The 21879-nt window shown below is 40.8% G+C and overlaps 1 protein-coding gene across 9 annotated transcripts in view; it reads right to left on the bottom strand.

The window, feature by feature from the left end:
* Positions 1-21879, bottom strand: part of cmn (calymmin) — a 74599-nt gene that overhangs the window by 19504 nt on the left and 33216 nt on the right. For 8 of the 9 annotated variants that reach the window (XM_042305171.1, XM_042305170.1, XM_042305177.1 and 5 more), the window contains 11 exons: positions 21793-21858; positions 21626-21661; positions 20252-20335; positions 16117-16146; positions 15961-16008; positions 15791-15841; positions 15623-15691; positions 14110-14178; positions 13767-13832; positions 432-491; positions 261-332 (listed from right to left, as the gene is read on the bottom strand). In XM_042305171.1, coding sequence (XP_042161105.1) covers positions 261-332; positions 432-491; positions 13767-13832; positions 14110-14178; positions 15623-15691; positions 15791-15841; positions 15961-16008; positions 16117-16146; positions 20252-20335; positions 21626-21661; positions 21793-21858 — 651 coding nt within the window. The remainder of the gene's footprint in view (positions 1-260; positions 333-431; positions 492-13766; positions 13833-14109; positions 14179-15622; positions 15692-15790; positions 15842-15960; positions 16009-16116; positions 16147-20251; positions 20336-21625; positions 21662-21792; positions 21859-21879) is intronic. The other variant, XM_042305173.1, reaches the window with a different exon arrangement.

Genomic DNA, 21879 nt, shown 5'->3' with positions numbered 1-21879 from the left:
TAAGCCTAGTCCTGGATTAAAAACCTTTAAGAAAAACTAGCCCTACTGGTTCAACAGATTGACCCCCTGCCCTTACAGACAGAAGAGAACTGGACACCTCTTGGAGCCTGGTTCCTCTCTAGGTTTCTACCTAGGTTCCAGCCTTCTAGGGAGGCTAGAACCTCTGCATTGCTTGATGTTTTGGGCTGGTTATCTTTAAAGCAATTTGTAACAACTCCTGATGTAAAAAGGGCTTCATTAAATACATTTTATAAATTTACCGTATTTTCCAGAGGATTTGGATTCGGCACCCAATCCAAGAGTCTGAGATCCATAGGGTAGACCACCATTTCCTGTTTGTGTAAGCAGTGCAATGAATATATTAGAAAATAATAGTGATATAATTCAGATTGACAGATTCTCAGTGATTTAGAGAAATGTATGGCACTCACCGTATTTACCAACTGACTTGCCAACATCAGGTCCAGGTGCGTTGGCGATCCCACCATTTCCTGAGCGCGATTGAGACAAAGTTCAGAGAGCACAAAATGCAAACCCATAGAATACAGACATACAGTACATGCATAAATACATACAGTAGATAGAGGGAAAAAAACACTGTACATACAATGAGTATACCAAACATTAGGAACACTTTCCTAATATTAAGTTGCAGAACAGACTCAAGTTGATATTAGGAACACTTTCCTAATATTAAGTTGCAGAACAGACTCAAGTTGATCGGGGCATGGACTCCACAAGGTGTTGAAAGCTCTCCACGGGGATGATCAAGGTGGCTGGATGTCCTTTGGGTGGTAGACATGGGAAACTTGAGTGTGAAAAACCCAGCAGTGTTTTGACACAAACCGGTGCGCCTGGCACCTACTGCCATATCCCGTTCAAAGGCACTTGAATATTTTGTCTTGCCCATTCACCCTCTGAATGGCACAAGTACACAATCCATGTTGCAATTGTCTCAAGGCTTAGAAATCCTTCTTTAACCTGTCTCGTCCCCTTCATCTACACTGACTGAAGTGGATTTAACAAGTGACATAAATAAAAGATTCATAGGTTTCACCTGGTCAATATATGTCATGGAAAGAGCAAGTGTTCTTAATGTTTTGCACTCTAAGTGTATAGATGCAGAATATAGCATAGTCACAATGCATTTTCTTGTACGTGAAAAAAATATCTGAAAGAAACAGACAAAGGAAATATCTAATAATTAACATACAGTTGAAGTCGGAATTTTACATATACTTAGGTTGGAGTCAATAAAACTTGTTTTTCAACCACTCCACAAATTTCATGTGAACAAACTATAGTTCTGGCAAGTCGGTTAGGACATCTACTTTGTGCAAGACACAAGTAATTTTTCCAACAATTGTTTACAGACAGATTATTTCACTTATAATTCACTGTATAACAATTCCAGTGGGTCAGAAGTTTACATACACCGAGAAGACTGTGCCTTTAAACAGCTTGGAAAATTCCAGAAAATGATGTCATGGCTTTAGAAGCTTCTGATACGCTAACTGACATCATTTGAGTCAATTGGAGGTGTACCTGTGGATGTATTTCAAGGCCTACCTTCAAACTCAGTGCCTCTTTGCTTGACATCATGGGAAAATCAAAAGAAAATCAGCCAAGACCTCAGAAAAAACAATTGTAGACCTCCAAGTCTGGTTCATCCTTGGGAACAATTTCCAAATGACTGAAGGTACCACATTCATCTGTACAAACACCATGGGACCACGGAGCCGCCATACCGCTCAGGAAGGAGACGCGTTCCGTCTAGAGATGAACGTATTTTGGTACAAAATGTGCAAATCAATCCCAGAACAACAGCAAAAGACCATGTGAAGATGCTGGAGGAAACAGGTACAAAGTATCTATATCCACAGTAAAACGAGTCCTATATCGACATAACCTGAGAGGCCGATCAGCAAGGAAGAAGCCACTGCTCCAAAACCGCCATTAAAAAAAACAGACATGGGGACAAAAATCGTACTTTTTGTAGAAATGTCCTCTGTCTGATGAAACAAAAATAGAACTGTTTGGCCATGATGAACATCGTTATGTTTGGAGGAAAAGGGGGAGGCTTGCAAGCCAAAGATCACCATCCCAACCGTGAAGCACGTGGGTGGCAGCATCATGTTGTGGGGGTGCTTTGCTGCAGGAGGGACTGGTGCACTTCACAAAATAGGTGGCATCATGAGGCAGGAAAATAATGTGGATATATTAAAGAAAACATCTCAAGACATCAGTCAGGAAGTTAAAGTTTGGTCGCAAATGGGTCTTCCAAATCGACAATGACCCCAAGCATACTTCCAAAGTTGTGGCAAAATGGTTTAAGGACAACAAAGTCAAGGTATTGGAGTGGCCATCACAAAGCCCTGACCTCAATCCTATAGAACATTTGTGGGCAAAACTGAAAAAGCGTGTGTGAGCAAGGAGGCCTATAAACCTGATTCAGTTACACCAGCTCTGTCAGGAGGAATGGGCCAAAATTCACCCACCTTAGTAGGAAGCTTGTGGAAGGCTCCCCAAAGCATTTGACCCAAGATACATTTCAAAGGCAATGCTACCAAATATTAATTGAGTGTATGTGAACTTCTGACCCACTGGAAATGTGACGAAAGAAATAAAAGCTGAAATAAATCACTCTACTATTATTCTGACATTTCACATTCTTAAAGTGGTGATTCTAACTGACCTAAGACAGGGAATTTTTATGTTAGGATATTAAATGTCAGGAATTGTGAAAAAATGAGTTTAAATATATTTGGCTAAGGTGTATGTAAACTTCCGACTTCAACTGTACATACTGGCACATACACTAAATGCATACGTGCATGATTACATAAATACATTGAGATAAATACAGTGGGGCAAAAAAGTATTTAGTCAGCCACCAATTGTGCAAGTTCTCCCACTTAAAAAGATGAGAGGCCTGTAATTTATCATAGATACACTTCAACTATGACAGAGAAAATGAGAAAAAAAATCCAGAACATCACATTGTAGGATTTTTAATGAATTTATTTGCAAATTATGGTGGAAAATAAACTTTTGTTATTGACCAAATACTTATCTCAATACTTTGTTAAATACCATTTGTTGGCAATGACAGAGGTCAAACCTTTACTGTAAGTCTTCACAAGGTTTTCACACACTGTTGCTGGTATTTTGGCCCATTCCTCCATGCAGATCTCCTCTAGAGCAGTGATGTTTTGGGGCTGTTGCTGGGCAACACGGACTTTCAACTCCCTCCAAAGATTTTCTATGGGGTTGAGATCTGGAGACTGGCTAGGCCACTCCAGGACCTTGAAATGCTTCTTACGAAGCCACTTCTTCGTTGCCAGGGAGGTGTGTTTGGGATCATTGTCATGCTGAAATACCCAACCATGTTTCATCTTCAATGCCCTTGCTGATGGAAGGAGGTTTTCACTCAATCTCACGATACATGGCCCCATTCATTCTTTCCTTTACACGGATCAGTCATCCTGGTCCCTTTGCAGAAAAACAGCCCTAAAGCATGATGTTTCCACCCCAATGCTTCACAGTAGGTATGGCGTTCTTTGGATGCAACTCAGGATTCTTTGTCCTCCAAACACGACGAGTTGAGTTTTTACCAAAAAGTAATATTTTGGTTTCATCTGACCATATGACATTCTCCCAATCTTCTTCTGGATCATCCAAATGCTCTCTAGCAAACTTCAGACGGGCCTGGACATGTACTGGCTTAAGCAGGGGGACACGTCTGGCACTGCAGGATTTGAGTCCCTGGCGGCGTAGTGTGTTACTGATGGTAGGCTTTGTTACTTTGGTCCCAGCTCTCTACAGGTCATTCACTAGGTCCCCCCGTGTGGTTCTGAGATTTTTGCTCACCGTTCTTGTGATCATTTTGACCCCACATGGTGTGATCTTGCGTGGAGCCCCAGATCGAGGGAGATTATCAGTGGTCTTGTATGTCTTCCATTTCCTAATAATTGCTCCCATAGGGTAGCAGGGTAGCCTAGTGGTTAGAGTGTTGGACTAGTAACCGAAAGGTTGCAAGTTCAAATCCCCGAGCTGACAAGGTACAAATCTGTCGTTCTGCCCCTGAACAGGCAGTTAACCCACGGTTCCTAGGCTGTCATTGAAAATAAGAATTTGTTCTTAAGTGACTTGCCTGGTTAAATAAATAAACATTTATTCAAACCAAGCTGCTTACCTATTGCAGATTCAGTCTTCCCAGCCTGGTGCAGGTCTACAATTTTGTTTCTGGTGTCCTTTGACAGCTCTTTGGTCTTGGCCATAGTGGAGTTTGGAGTGTGACTGTTTGAGGTTATGGACAGGTGTCTTTTATACTGATAACAAGTTCAAACAGGTGCCATTAATACAGGTAACGAGTGGAGGACAGAGGAGCCTCTTAAAGAAGAAGTTACAGGTCTGTGAGAGCCAGAAATCTTGCTTGTTTGTAGGTGACCAAATACTTATTTTCCACCATAATTTGCAAATAAATTCATAAAAAATCCTACAATGTGATTTTCTGGATTTTTTTTAACCTCATTTTGTCTGTCATAGTTGAAGAATGATGAAAATTACAGGCCTCTCATCTTTTTAAGAGAACTTGCACAATTGGTGGCTGACTAAATACTTTTTCCCCCACTGTACATACCAGTAATCAACAGACATGCATACAACACATTATATAAACACATGCATTTAGAATGTTAACATTAAAAAAGGTACACTGACATACAGGTAACTGCCAAAACGAAGGAAACACCAACACAAAGTGTCTTAATAGGGCGTTGGGCCACCACGAGCCAGAACAACTTCAATGCGCCTTGGTACAGATTCTATTTTTCAACAAATATTTAACCTTGATTTAACAGTGAAGAACAAATTCTTATTTACAATGACGGCCTACCGGGGAACTGTGGGTTAACTGCCTTGTTCGGGGTGCAGAATGACATATTTTTGGGGGAAGAATTCGACACCATTCTTCCAAGTGAAATTCCATAATTTTGTGTTTTGTTGATGGAAAACGCTCTTAGGCGCTGCTCAAGAATCTCCCATAAGTGTTCAATTTGGTTGGGATCTGGTGACAGAGACGGCCATGGGATATGGTTTACGTAATTTCCATGCTCATCAAAGTTTGGAGCCACCAAACTGAGCAATCGGGGGAGAAGGTCCTTCGTCAGGGAGGTGACCAAGAACCCGATGGTCACTCTGACAGAGCTTCAGAGTTCCTCTGTGGAGATGGTAGAACCTTCCAGAAGGACAACCATCTCTGCAGCACTCCACCAATCAGGCTTTTATGGTAGAGTGGCCAGATGGAAGCCACTCGTCAGTAAAAGCCACGGCAGCCCGCTTGGAGTTTGCCAAAAGGAACCTAAAGACTCTCAGACGATGAGAAACAATTCTCTGGTCTGATAAATGCCACGAGTGGCATCTGGAGGAAACCTGGCACTATCCCTAATGTGAAGCATGGTGGTGGCAGCATCATGCTGTGGGGTTGTACTTGAGCATCAGGGACTGGGAGACTAGTCAGGATCGAGGAAAAGATGAACGGAGCAAAATACAGAGATCCTTGACGAAAACCTGCTCCAGCGCGCTCATGACTTCAGACTGAGTTCGAAGGTTCACCTTCTAACAAGACAACAACCCTAAGCACACAGCCAAGACAACCCAGGAGTGGCTTCGGGACATATCTCTGAATGTCCTTGAGAGGCCCAGCCAGAGGCGGACTTGAACCCGATCAAACATCTCTGGAGAGACCTGAAAATAGCTGTGCAGCGACGCTCCCCATCCAACCTGACAGAGCATCTGCAGAGAAGAATGTGAGAAACTCACCAAATACAGGTGTACCAAGATTGTAGCGTCATACCTAAAAAGACTCGAGGCTGTAATTGTGGCCAAAGGTGCATCAACAAAGTACTGAGTAAAGGGTCTGAAAACGTATGTAAATGTGATATTTCCGTTTTTAATACATTTGCAAACATTTCTATAAACCTGTTTTTGGCTCATCATTATGCGGTAATGTATGTAGATTGATGAAGAAAAAAATAAATGTTATCAATGTTAGAATAAGACTGTAACGTAATAAAATGTGGAAAATGTCAAGGGGTCTGAATACTTTCTGATTGCACTCTGTCTGTCTGTCTATGCATGTATATATGTATACAGTACCAGTCAAATGTTTTTATTTATTTGTACTATTTTCTACATTGTAGAATAGTAGTGAAAACAGCAAACTATGAAATGACACATACGGAATCATGTAGTAAGCAGGAAAGTGTTAAACAAATCAAAATATATTTTATATTTCAGATTCTTCAAAGTAGCCACCCTTTGCCTTGATGACAGCTTTGCACACTCCTGGCGTTCTCTCAACCAGCTTCATAAGGTAGTAACCTGGAATGCATTTCAATTAACAGGTGTGCCTTGTTAAATGTATTTGTGGAAATTCTTTCTTTCCTTAATGCGTTTGAGCCAATCAGTTGTGTTGTGACAAGGTAGGGGTGGTATACAGAAGATAGACCAAGTCCATATTATGGAAAAGCTCAAATAAGCAAAGATAAATCCTGTTATGGCAAGGCGATCCCTGAAGGGAACTCCACCCCCCCATTCAGCTGAAAAGGTGGCGCAGGGAATTCAAAAATATTCTTTAGAAATATTTAACTTTCACACATTAACAAGTCCAACACCTAAAATGAAAGATAAACATCTTGTTCATCTACCCATCATGTCCGATTTTTAAAATGTTTTACAGCGAAAACACAACATATATTTATGTTAGACCACCACCAAATCAAAGGAAAAACGCAGCCATTTTTTCCAGGCAAAGGTAGTCACAAAAGCAAGATTAGAGATAAAATGAATCACTAACCTTTTGAAAATCTTCATCAGATGACACTCATATGACATGTTACACAATACATTTATGTTTTGTTCGATAATATGCATATTTATATCCACAAATCTCGGTTTACATTGACGCCATGTTCAGAAATGCCTCCAAAATATCCAGAGGAATTATAGAAAGCTACGCCAGATAACAGAAATATTCATCATAAACTTTGACCTAAGATACATGTTCTACATATAATTAAAGATACACTGGTTCTTAATGCAACTGCTGTGTCAGATTTTTTAAAAACGTTATGGAAAAAGCCTACCATGCAATAATCTGAGACAGCGCTCAGACGTAAAAGTATTTCTCCGCCATGTTGGAGTCAACAAATACGAAATTACATCATAAATATTCCCTTACCTTTGATGCTCTTTCATCAGAATGCAGTGCAAGGAGTCCTAGTTCCACAATAAATCGTTGTTTTGTTCCATAATGTCCAATACTAGTGTCCAATTAGCTGCATTTGCTATCACTTTCAGCTCACGTGCCCAAATGCTGACGCTGGTCCAGTAGAGAATCAATCTTCCGGATGTTATTTTCATATATATCCAATAACGTTCCAACCGGATCATATGTTTTCAGCTGCAGCCAAATGGAACGACGGTGGCACCCACAGAGAAATGCGCCACAGGGAAATTGCATTCTGTCGGGACAGTGACTATTTCCCCTCCCATTCGGTCAAAGTTCACACCAGATGCTCCATTCCACGTTCTACTGAATGCGGACATCTAGTGGAAGGCGTAGGAAATGCTACCAGATCCATATCTTGTTGGGAAAGGAGGGGGCGATGACATCAAAGTTGACCCACATTCAGAATGTAACTTCTTGTTTGGAAGATTGCCTGCCCTATGAGTTCTGTTATACTCACAGACATAATTTGAACAGTTTTAGAAACTTCAGAGTGTTTTCTATCCAATAGTAATAATAATATGCATATATTAGCAATCTAGGACAGAGTAGGATGCAGTTCACTATGGGCATGCAATTCATCCAAAGTGAAAATACTGCCCCCTATCCTTAACAAGTTCGGCATTCGATCATTACTTTAAGACATGAAGTTCAGTCAATACGGAACATTAAGAACTTTGAAAGTTTCTTCAAGTGCAGTCGCAAAAACCATCAAGCGCTATGATAAAACTGGCTCTCATGTAACTCTAATGAACTCTGCTGCAGTTCATTAGAGTTACCAGCCTCAGAAATGGTCAATTAACTGCACCTCAGATTGCAGCCCAAATAAATGTTTCACAGAGTTCAAATAACAGACATCTCAACATCTACTGTTCAGAGGAGACCGTGTGAATCAGGCCTTCATGGTCAAATTGCTGCAAAGAAACCACTACTAAACAACATCAATAATAAGAAGAGACTTGTTTGGACCAAGAAACACAAGCAATGGACATTAGACTGGTGGAAATCTGAGTCCAAATTTGAGATATTTGGTTCCAACTGCCTTGTCTTTGAGACTCAGAGTAGGTGAACGGATGATCTCTGCATGTGTAGTTCCCACCATTAAGCATGGAGGAGGTGGTGTGATGCTGCTTTGCTGGTGACACAGATTTATTTAGAATTCAAGGCACACAACCAGCATGGCTACCACAGCATTCTGCAACAATAACCAATCCCATCTGGTTTGCATTTAGTGGGACTATCATTTGTTTTTCCAACAGGACAATGGCCCAAAACACACCTCCAGGCTGTGTAAGGGCTATTTGACCAAGAAGGAGAGTGATATAGTGTTGCATCAGATGACCTGGTCTCCACAATCACCCGGCATCAACCCAATTGAGATGGTTTGGCATGAATTGGACTGCAGAGTGAAGGAAAAGTAGCCAACAAGTGCTCAGCATATGTGGGAACTCCTTTAAGCCTGTTGAAAAAAACATTCCAGGTGACTACCTCATGAAGCTGTTTGAGAGAATGCCAAGTGTGTGTAAAGCTGTTATCAAGGCAAGGGTGACTACTTTGAAGAATCTAAAATATATTTTGATTTGTTTAACACTTTTTTTGGTTACTACATGATTTCATGTGCTTTTTCAAAGTTTTGATGTCTTCACTATTATTCTAGAATGTATAAAATAGTAAAAATAAAGAAAAACCCTTGAATGAGAAGGTGTCCAAACTTTTGACTGGTACTGTGTGCATACGTACACACACAATATATATGGGGGATTGGAAATGATGCAGACGGTTACATTGATGGAAGCTACAATTTATCTTCAGTATTAAAGCTGATCTACCCACTAAAAAATACATTTAGAAAATGCTTCAAACTTGAACCAGTGCCTGCAACCTTGTTCAGGTTATCAGTCAACCTACCAGGGTAGTTACAAACAGCACAGGAATGAAATCGTCAACATTTATTGATGACATCTTTACTAATGCTGCAGAAATTTGCTTTAAAGCAGTATCAAAATCCATAGGATGTAGTGATCACAATATAGTAGCCATATCTAGGAAAACCTAAGTTTATTATTTGAATTATTGTTTTGGTCTATCAACAATGACAAACCACCGGGGTCTGACAACTTGGATGGAAAATTCCTGAGGATAATAGAGGACGACAGTGCCACTCCTATTGGCCATATCTTCAATCTAAGCCTATTAGAAAGTGTGCTCTCAGGCCTGGAAAGTAATTCCACAGAATAGTAAAGCCTCCTTTACTGGCTCAAATAGCAGACCAATCAGCCTGTTACCAACCCTTAGTAAACGTTTGGAAAAAAGTATGTTTGTCCAGATGCAATGCTATTTCACTGTAAACAAATTGATAGACTTTCAGCACACTTATGTAGGGAAGGACATTCAACAAGCACGGCAATTGGCTGAGAGAAATTGATGATAAAAAGATTGTTGGAGCTGTTTTGTTAGACTTCAGTGCGGCTTTTGACATCACTGATCATAGCTGCTAATGGAAAAACGTATGTGTTATGGCTTTACACCCCCTGCTATATTGTGGATAAAGATTTACCTGTCTAACAGAACACAGATGGTTTTCTTTATTATACAACGGGTGGGTCTAATCCTGAATGCTGATTGGTTCAAACCCTCTGTGTTCCATGTTTTTATGGATATACATACAAAGGAATGTCAACTGAAAAAAAGGTCTTCAAAAGGCACTCGCGCATCTGAGCAATCTTTATTGCAGGTGCATAGTAACAGTTGAATAAGATGAGAAAAAATAAGAAACTCGCACACTGCTTTTGATCAACTTTACGCATAGGCCTCAGGGCCTTCATCAGAGCTTTTGTGCTCACTATTTGAGAAAAATGTGTTCGCCCTCGCATGAAGACATAGCTCCACCCATATCCGTTCCATGCATCGAATGGGGTTGGAGTCGAGGAAAAATAGTGTTACCGAATATAACAATGTGCATTTCAGAAATATTCAAATAAAGTGTGTACACAAGGTATTAAACACGTTTGTAAAACCACGATGAGGGCATCGACCCACCATGCAGGTTTTCATAAATCACTGGGTACAGCGCAAGAAAAAAGTCAGCGTAATCTGAAATGGGCCATTAATTAATGTTCACATTTATAACATACATCAGCATTTCATCATTAAGACCTTTAGGAAATAATGTCTGGAGGGTGAAAATACCAAAACATTCTCTTTTGCTCAGAGTATTATTAATATCATCTCCCATGTCTGATATCTTAACTTTCTCTATGTCACAAAATCTAGAGGTAGAAATCTCTTTTGGCCATTAAATTGTACTGTGACTGTCGTTTCTCCTGATTGAATTTATGTTCACTAAATCTCTGCTTGAGAGAATGAGAGGTTTTACCTACATAACACAGCCCACATGGACATTTAATCATGTAGATGTAATGGGTGGTGGAGCACATAATGATGTAATTTATTTGGAACCTTTTTCCTGTGTGGGTGGCAGAAATATTCACACTTCATGATATTGTTTCACTGTGCGCAACCTCTGCATTTATAGCTACCATTCCAAAGAGGGTGTAAATGTTTATTTTGTGGCTGGCAGTTGGCATGGACCAATTTATCGCGGAAATTGTGACCTGTTCTATATACAATAAGTGGTGGATTCTTAAATTCAGCTGGCAAAGCTGGGTCTGATGGTAAAACATGCCAGTGCCTCTTGTCAGCATCTCCCACTTTGAGCAAAATCAACATATGTGGTGGTGAATATTAGTGTTCTTTAGCTTTAGTGCTTATTTTTTTGTAGCATTTCATCTCATGTTTTCCCCAATGCCAAATGAAGAGCTTCATCCACACATTGTGGAGAGTAGCTTCTTCTTAGAAAGCTATTGCGCATCTCCGTTGCTTTTTCTAGATTGTGCCATATATGCCACTCCCACAGAGGACTATCTGAAAAACTGGCTTCTTGGAAGTCCTCTTTTTAATTTCTCAGGGTGGAAGCTGTCCCCCTGTAATATACTATTTCTGTCTGTCCCTTTTCTATACAGAGTTGTAAACAAGGTTCCATTTGATTTCTCAATCCACATAGAAGTAATGAGTATCACATTCAATAGTGAATTTTAGATTGGGGTCAATGTCATTGAGTAATGCCGTAAAGTCTGACAACTCTTCTCCCATTCCTCCCCATATGGAAAAAAATGTTGTCGATATATATCGATACCACTTCAGGACTTTATTCAAAAATGGATTTATCGTTTTCATTGTTAACCAAACGTTCTTCAAAAAGACCCACATAAAGGTTAGCATAGCTCGGTTCGAATGTGGAGCCCATCGATGTTCCATTCGTTTGTATTCATCATCATCAAACCTGAAATAGTTGTACGTCAAAACATATTCAGCCAGCTCTAGAATAAAGTTTGTTGGTGGGTATTTGTTAGTATCCCGGTCTCTCAAATAGTGAGCACAAAAGCTCTGACGAAGTCCTTGAAGCCGATACATAAAGCTTATTAAAGAGCAGTGATACGATCAAGAGCAGTGTGTGGGTTTCTTATTTTTTCTCAATTGAAATAAAGTAAAAATGAAACTAAGTGCAGCTAGTTTGTAGTCTTTCCAGCTTGAGTTTGAAGTGATTGTGCTAGCTGTTTGTTGGCTAGCTCTTCTGAGCAACAGTGTCCTGACGAGAGTGCACATTTTCTATGCCATGTGAAATCATGTCTTATTAGCTCCTTGTTATGGACGTATCCAAATAAATGTCTCTAGAAAACAGCTTAAGCAAATGCAGCTACTTTGGTGTGATTCTGAATACACTGTTTGACGTGACTGTAAGTTAGCCGTAGTTGGCTAGCTAGCAAGAAAGGGATAAGAACATTGCCAGCCAGTATGGCAATGGAACATTTAGAACGAATGACTGGGTTGCGTCCATAGATACAGAACAAAAAGACAACGACTGGGTCGAGTCTCTAGCAACCAAACCAATAGAACAATCGACCAGCCGGTTTGGGTAGCAACCCTAGATTTGTGTTGGGACTATATCTTGTGAAAGGATGAAATAGTATGAATAAATGTATTGAAATAACGTTAATGAAAATGTCAATCATTATTTGAATGTGTTGGTAACCCGTTGTATAAAAGTGATAATACCCTCGAAGCCGGTGTTTTGAGGATATCTTGGCATGGTTTGCTGCTAACACTCATGCCAATATATCCTCCGAACACTGGCTTCTCAGGCATTATCACTCAAATGGAAGCCCCTCCAACATAATCCAGGTAGAATCAGGAATTCCCCGGGGCAGCTGTCTAGGCCCCTTATTTTTTTCAATCGTTACTAATGACATGCCATTGGCTTTGAGTAAAGCCAGTGTGTATGTATGCAAATGACTCAACACTATACACGTCAGTGACTACAGCGAGTGAAATTACTGCAACACTTAACAAAGAGCTGCAGTCAGTTTCAGAATTGGTGGCAAGGAATAAGTTAGTCCTAAATATTTCAAAAACTAAAAGCATTCTATTTGGGACAAATCATTCACTAAATCCTAAACCTCAACTAAATCTTGTAAGAAATTGAGTGGATGTGACTAAACTGCTTGGAGTAACCCTGGATTGTAAACTGTCATGGTTAAAACATGTTGATACAACAGCAGCTAAGATGGGGAGAAGTCAGTCCATAATAAAGCGCTGCTCTACCTTCTTAACAACACTATCAACAAGGCAGGTCCTACAGGCCTAGGTTTGTCGCACCTGAACTATTGTACAGTCGTGTGGTCAGGTGCCCCAAAGAGGGACCTCAGAAAATTGCAATTGTCTCAGAACAGGGCAGCACGGCTGGCCCTTGGATGTACACAGAGAGCTAACAAAAATATGCATGTCAATCTCTCCTGGCTCAAAGTGGAGGATAGATTGACTTGATCACTACTTGTTTTTGTAAGAAGTGTTGACAAGCTGAATGCACCGAGGTGTCTGTTTAAACTACTAGCACACAGCTCAGACACCTATGTGTACCCCACGAGACATGTCACCAAAGGTCTCTTCACAATACCCAAGTCAAGAACAGACTATGGGAGGTGCCCAGTAGTACATAGAGCCATGGCCACATGGAACTGAATACGTCAGTTGGAACTGAATACGAATTCCACATCAGGTAAATTATGCAAGCAGTAGAATCAGATTTTTTTTTAAAGATAAAAATACACCTTATGGAACAGTGGGGACTGTGAAGAGACACACACAAGACACTCACTCATACACACGGATTTTGTATTGTAGATACCTGTATGTGATAGAGTAGTGGTCTGAGTGAACACAATGTGTTGTGAAAAGTTATGAAATTTAATATTTAAAATGTTATATAACTGCCTTAAAGGTGATGGAGCCCAGGAAGAGTAGCTGCTGCCTTGGAAGCAGCTAATGGGGATCCTTAATAAATACAAATCCTCAAGTGTTTACATTATTTTGGCTGTTACCCGTAGATGCAGCAGGCGTATATATACCATACACATACCATACTTGCCTTCACCATCAGTCCCCAACCCGAAGGGTTGACCACCAAATGGCAACCCCCCAATGCCTGAGTCAGAGCAAGATAACGTATTAGGGCAAGAAGCAAGAGAGGGAGTGGACTACTGTTCATTGTGAGTCACTCTGCTGTGATGTTAATGCAAAGCCAAAGACAAATTTCCACATTATGTGGACAATTGCGAATTTCTAAAGCTTGATGAGAAAAAGGTCCACAAAGCGAGGCAGCATCAGTTATACACTTCTCTTCCTGTTTCTCATTATTTTCCTGTAAATATGTATCGTTGGAGAAATGCAACCCTGAGCCCCACCACAAGCAACTCACTCACCATATTTGGTCTGAGATGTTGCCTCTGGGCCCATTCCGAGGGTCTGACCACCATATGGCCCACCCAATCCTGTGACCGACAGAGCAAAAGGGTAAACTCCATTTAAATTTTACACAAACTCAACAAAAAAAGAAACGTCCTCGCACTGTCAACTGCGTTTATTTTCAGCAAACTTAACATGTGTAAATATTTCTATGAACAAGATTCAACAACTGAGACATAAACTGAACAAATTCCACAGACGTGTCTAACAGAAATGGAATAACATGTCCCTGAACGAAGGGGGGTCAAAATCAAAAGTAACAGACAGTATCTGACCACCAGCTGCATTAAGTACTGCAGTGCATCTCCTCCTCATGGATTGCACCATATTTTCCAGTTCTTGATGTGAGATATTACCCCACTCTTCCACCAAGGCACCTGCAAGTTTCCGGACATTTCTGGGGGCAATGGCCCTAGCCCTTACCCTCCAATCCAACAGGTCCCAGGCGTGCTCAATGGGATTGAGATCCGGACACTTCGCTGGTCATGGCAGAACACTGAAATTCCTGTCTTGCAGGAAAACATGCACAGAACGAGCAGTAGGGCTGGTGGCATTGTCATGCTGGAGGGTCATGTCAGGATGAGCCTGCAGGAAGGGTACCAGATGAGGGAGGAGGATGTCTTCCCTGTAATGCACAGCATTGAGATTGCCTGCAATGACAACAAGCTCAGTCCGGTGATGCTGTGACACACCGCCCCAGAACATGACGGACCCTCCAACTCTATCCCGCTCCAGAGTACAGGCCTCGGTGTAACGGTCATTCCTTCGATGATAAACACAAATCCGACCATCACCCCTGGTGAGATAAAACTGCGACTCGTCAGTGAAGAGCACTTTTTGCCAGTCCTGTCTGGTCCACCGACGGTGGGTTTGTGCCCATAGGCGACGTTGTGGCCGGTGATGGCAGTTGTTGTTGCCAACCTGTACCTGTCCCTCAGGTGTGATCTTCGGATGTACCGATCATGTACAGGTGTTGTTACACGTGGTCTGCCACTGAGAGGACAATCAGCTGTCTGTCCGGTCTCCCTGTAGCGCTGTCTTAGGTGTCTCACAGTACGGACATTGCAATTTATTGCCCTGGCCACATCTGCAGTCCTCATGCCTCCTTGTAGCATGCCTAAGGGACATTCACGCAGATGAGCAGGTACCTGGACATCTTCCTTTTGGTGTTTTTCAGAGTCAGTAGAAAGGACTCTTTAGTGTCTTAAGTTTTCTGTGACCTTAATTGCCTACCGTCTGTTAGCTGCGGGTCTTAAAGACCGTTCCACAGGAGCATGTTCATTAATTGTTTATGGTTCAATGAACAAGCATGGGAAACAGTGTTTAAACCCTTTACAATGAAGATCTGTGAAGTTATTTGGATTTTTACACGAATTAGCTATGAAAGACAGGGTCCTGAAAAAGGGACGTTTCTTTTTTTGCTGAGTTGACATATTATTTAGAAAAGGTGTTTGTGTACAACCAACTCACCACCATATATTCCACCTGATTTCCCATCAGGACGTAGGCCAGCGGGTTGAGGTTCAAACTGACTTGTTCCTGTCAAGGATGAGAGACGCATTTCAGCTACTGTGTATACGAGTGTACACCCACACTACATGAGATAAGCACTGTGTGTAGATATGGGTGTAATCTTACCATCCAGTCCAGCAGGAATGATTGGAGCTCCGCCATAAGGTCCGGAACCACCTGTTAAAGAAAATGAAGAGAATGCAGGCAGTTCTGATTTTTAAAAAAAATATTATTCTGAACCATTCAGTGTTGTCATGCACTAATTTGTTCTTAAAATTTGAGGGGGCCATTCTCACCATATTTGCCGCCATTTGCAGGCTCTCCAAGTCCTGCACCAACCCCACCTGCATTAGGATGTATGGATTCATTCGTTGGCATGGATTGATTGCTCGACATGTTGGGAGGCTAGGACTGATGTTGTATTTGTCTATGACATATAGTAGCCTACATACCTGATTTTCCCTCCATACCAGCAGGCACACCTTGATAAAAAGATGAAACGTTTGACATTCACTGTTATTGTGAAAACTAGGGCACTCACTCTTGGACTCAATATACTGGTTTTCAGTCAAATCAAAATGTTCTACTGTAAAAAAAAAAATTGAATGAATTGTCAAATCCAGTACTATAATCCATCCTAATTTTTCTCTGAATATCTAAAGGATCACAAGTCATTACACATTATAGTTAAATCTAGCACATACAGTGCCTTCAGAAAGTATTCAGACCCCTTGACTTGTCTACACATTTTGTTATGTTACAGCCTTATGATAAAACTTTTTTTTTTAAAATACACCTCATCAATCTAGACACTACCCCATAATGACAAAGCAAAAACAGGTTTTTACCTGTTATAAATATACCTCATCAATATGTTAAATACACCTCATGCCTGTTATAAATACACCTCATCAATCTACACACAATACCCCATAATGACAAAGCAAAAACAGATTTAACCTTTGCTCTGTTATTATGGGTTATTGTGTGTAGATTGATGGTGTATTAAAAAAATTTTTTTTAGAATAAGGAATACTTTCCAAGGACAAAAGTTAACACCCGTTTTTGCTTTGAAATTATGGGATATAGCAAAAAAATTAACAGGAAGCACCAGCGACTCGGTCAATAAAAAAGTGGTCAGATGAAGCAGATGCTAAACTACAGGACTGTTTTGCTAGCACAGACTGGAATATGTTCAAGGATTCTTCTGATGGCATTGAGGAGTACACCAAATAAGTCACTGGCTTCATCAATAATTGTGTCGATGACATCATCCCACAGTGACTGTACGTACATACCCCAACCAGAAGCCATGGATTACAGGCAACATCTGCACTGAGCTAAACGGTACGGCTTATGCTTTCAAGGAGTGGGCTAAACGGTACTGCTTACACTTTCAAGGAGTGGGACTCTAAGAAATCCTGCTATGCACTCCGACGAACCATCAAACAGGCAAAGTGTCAATACAGGACTAAGATCGAATCGTACGACACTGGCTCCGATGCTCGTCGGATGTGGCAGGGCTTGCAAACTATTACAGACTACAGAGGGAAGCACAGACAAGAGCAGCCCAGTGACACGAGCCTACCAGGACCGCCCCCAGGTGATAATGGTAGGTAACAACACATCCGCCACGCTGATCCTCAACACAGGGGCCCCTCGGGTGCGTGCTCAGTCCCCAACTGTACTCCCAATTCACTCATGACTGCACGGCCAGGCAAGACTCCAACACCATCATTAAGTTTTCCGATAACACAACAGTGGTAGGCCTGATCACCGACAACGACGAGACAACCTACAGGGAGGAGGTCAGAAGAGAGACCTGACCGTGTGGTGCAAGGACAACAACCTCTCCCTCAACGTGATCAAGACAAAGGAGATGATTGTGGACTACAAGTAAAGGAGGACCGAGCACACCCCCATTCTCCTCGACGGGGCTGTAGTGGAGCAGGTTGAGAGCTTCAAGTCCCTTGGCGTCCATATCACCAACAAACAAACATGGTCCAAGCACACCAAGACAGTCGTGAAGAGGGCACGACAAAACCTATTCTCCCAGGATGAGCCTGCAGGAAGGGCACCACATGAGGAGGATGTCTTCCCTGTAATGCACAGCGTTGAGATTGCCTGCAATGACAACAAGCTCAGACTGAAGAGATTTGGCATGGGTCCTCAGATCCTCAAAAGGTTGTACAGCTGCACCATCGAGAGCATCCTGACGGGTTGCATCACCGCCTGGTATGGCAACTGCTCGGCCTCTGACCGCAAGACACCACAGGGGGTAGTGCGTACAGCCCAGTACATCACCAGGGCCAAGCTTCCTGCCATCCAGGACCTCTATACCAGGCGGTGTCAGAGGAAGGCCCTAAAAATTGACTCCAGCCACCCTAGTCAGAGACTGTTCTCTCTGCTACCGGAGCGCCAAGTCTAGGTTGAAGAGGCTTCTAAACAGCTTCCACCCCTAAGCCATAAGACTCCTAAACATCTAATCAAATGGCTACCCAGGCTACACCTCCCTGACCAAGGCCCTTTTCCCCGAATTGCTCAGTTTGGCCAGGTGGACAGCTCTAGTTCCAAACTTCTTCCATTTTAAGAATGATGAAACCACTGTGTTCTTGGGGACCTTCAATGCTCCAGACATTTTTGGTACCCTTCCTCAGATCTGTGCTTCAACACAATCCTGTCTCGGAGCTCTACGGACAATTCCGCCAACCTCATGGCTTGGTATTTGCTCTAACATGCACTGTCAACTGTGGGACCTTACATAGACAGGTGTGTGCCTTTCAAAAGCATGTCCAATCAATTTAATTTACCACAGGTGGACTACAATCAAGTTGAAGAAACATCTCAAGGATGACCAACGGATGCACCTGAGCTCAATTTCAAGTCTCATAGCAGGGTCTGAATACTTACGTAAATAAGTTAACTGTTTTTTTGTTTTTAATACATTTGGCCCCCCCAAAAAACTGTTTTCACTTTGTCATTATGGGGTATTTTGTGTAGATTGAGGATTTTTTATTTACAGTGCCTTGCGAAAGTATTCGGCCCCCTTGAACTTTGCGACCTTTTGCCACATTTCAGGCTTCAAACAAAGATATAAAACTATTTTTTTGTGAAGAATCAACAACAAGTGGGACACAATCATGAAGTGGAACGACATTTATTGGATATTTCAAACTTTTTTAACAAATCAAAAACTGAAAAATTGGGCGGGCAAAATTATTCAGCCCCTTTACTTTCAGTGCAGCAAACTCTCTCCAGAAGTTCAGTGAGGATCTCTGAATGATCCAATGTTGACCTAAATGACTAATGATGATAAATACAATCCACCTGTGTGTAATCAAGTCTCCGTATAAATGCACCTGCACTGTGATAGTCTCAGAGGTCCGTTAAAAGCGCAGAGAGCATCAAGAAGAACAAGGAACACACCAGGCAGGTTAAACTTCTTCACAACAAAGGGGGCGTTCCATCACGCTGGCATAATGTCTGTTCTCATCTGGGCATGGTTCATGACTTGATAAAACTTTATATCAAATACAATTTCTCATTTAGAAGGTTAAAATCACATTGATATGTTTTTACAAATAGTTTAATATTTAATCATATAAGGGGGGTCTCTTTGAACCTCACCCAGGAGGTCAAGCTATGACAACTGTAATATTGAAAAATTATAATATCGATACCATTGACTTGCATTTGTGCCACAAATTCTAGAAATAGTGGCCAGATACACAAGATCAAGGCAAGAACTGCTGCCATACCTTGTTCATAGACTACTTACAGGGTAAGGAAACCAACATATTTGTAATTTGGGTGAACTAGCCCTTTAAAAGCACTGGAGTAATAAAGCAAATGAGGGCGTACCCCTTCCACCGTAAATCGGGTGCTATTTCCTGAGCATACGTTTAGGGCATTCAAACTGACTAGGGACAGAGGTGGAAAGTAATACCTTCACCTCTTCCTTTTTCAATCAGATCTGTAAATGTTGTATCCCTCAAGTTACAGAGTCTGAAACTGTTATTATAAAATGACATGGCTAAAGCAGTGTCCTGGTTTGCCTGAAAGGTCCATATGGTCCATATAGAAAGTCAATTTTAGAAACCAGGCTTCTCACATGTAGGTGTAGCAGTCCTAGCCAGTGTGTCTAAAACAGGCAACTCTCCATCAGCATAGACTACTCAACTAACTTGAATTGGTACAGATGCAAGATAGACCAAATAGCGTGATTTTGAACAATCCGACTGAGCACAAGACGTCTGTTCAACATCTTGTGCTCAGTAGGATGCCTCTAACGAGGTAGCATTTATGTAGCTACAGATTGTAGGTCAGATAATGTGATATAAGCAAAGATTTTTGGTGTCCATTACAAGAAAGCCCCATATAAACCGTCACTATAGATTTTTCAACTAACCTCTTCTTGGCAATACTTTCTTAGTTCTTGATTATGTGAAAAAGGTAGCTTGGTGGCATTCCAAAGAATCATAGAAAATTCGGAAATATATTAAATCTATGATTTGTATCCGATGAGATATGCCTCTTGCATGTGTGTATATCTTTGTTTGGTCACACAATGTGTGATGCTAAACTTACCAATTGCAGGTGCACCGTAGCCATTTCCATTTGCAGCTGCGCCATATCCATAACCAGCTCCATGGTAGACACCTTGACCATAACCTACAATAGTAAAACCATTTAAAAAAAAAAATAGAACCATGAGAACTTGTATGAAATGTTCTGATGAAGTAATGACATTGTCCAAAAATATAGTTGTTTCTGAGAACATCTGTAATGTCACAACATTTTGGAGAGCGTTCCCAGAATATAGTCAGAGGTTTTTAAATAGAACCTTTGGGAACCTCTAGGAAACATTACGTTGAAGTACTGAAATTCCTATAAAAGAATTATGTTTCTTAAAGTTCTCTGAACAATTTGGTAAAATTAAAGTATTCAGCTCCTTGAGACAATACATGCTAGAAACACCTTTGGCAGCGAGGAGTGGGACAACATTCCACAGGCCACAATCAACATCCTGATCAACTCTGTGAAGGGGAAGTGTTGCGCTGCAAGAAGCAAATGGTGGTCACACCAGATACTGACTGGTTTTCTGATCCACACCCCTACCTTTTTGTTGCAATTTATCTGTGACCAACAGATGCATATCTTTGTTCCCAGTCATGTGAAATCCATAGATTAGGGCCTAATGAATTGATTTCAGTTGACTGATTTCTTTATATGAACTGTAGCTCAGTAAAATCTTTGAAATTGTTGCATGTTATATTTTTGTTCAGCATAATTTAGGCTTGCTTAAACAAAGGGTCTGAATACTTATGCAATGACTATACTTATCACATTTTTATTAATCAAACTTTTTTCCCCTTCCACTTTGACATGAGTATTTTGAGTTCATTGTTGACAACAAATGACAAATCAATTTTAATCCCACTTTGTAACACAAAAGTGTGAAGAAATACAAGGAGTATGAACACTTTTGCAAGGCACTGTGTACTTGATCACTCACAAGCAGAGTTTCCTTTAAAAATAAATCTATGCTTCAACTCCAAGTGTATTTAGAATTAATATACTAAATTACAATTAAAGCATTTGAAATTTTAGTACAGTTTTAATGAGTGTACGTTTAATGATAGGGAACATATAGTATACTTTAAGACTGAAAAACAATGAATTTGAAGTACACTTTCAAGAAGTGTATTGAAGGTTGATAATTGTATATTTATAGTATACAAAAAAACAAAAACAATGAATTTAAAGTAAACTTTAAAGTGTGTTGAAGTGTAATTATATTATATGTATAGTATACATAAGATATACTAGAAGTAGATCTCATATTTGAAGTATATTATTTTAATGTTTTGTATATTTAAGTATACTTGTAATATAATACAATGAGTTGTTTTTCACTTGGGCATGCTCTCTTAGAATGTTGTGTGCTAGCTGGGTACTCACCACTATGTTTGGGTTTCCCTGCGAAAGGATTTTCACCTGCACAACGACAATCCATCAAGGAATTTATATTAGGACATTTTAATAGCCTATATTGAACATGTTTTCTTCAGTACAAAAATGGAAATGGTTCACACTCACAATCATTGTACAGTTAGTATTGGCATTACCTGCTCCAGGTCCATATCCATAGCCAGCAGCAACAGGATTATAGCCTCCTGCAACAGCACCATCACCTATGGATCACAAGACAACAT

This window comes from Oncorhynchus tshawytscha, linkage group LG24, assembly GCF_018296145.1.
Source record: "Oncorhynchus tshawytscha isolate Ot180627B linkage group LG24, Otsh_v2.0, whole genome shotgun sequence".
Taxonomy (NCBI): Eukaryota; Metazoa; Chordata; class Actinopteri; order Salmoniformes; family Salmonidae; genus Oncorhynchus; species Oncorhynchus tshawytscha.
Note: the sequence above shows the minus strand (reverse complement) of the source record. Positions and strands in the feature narration are given on the sequence as shown.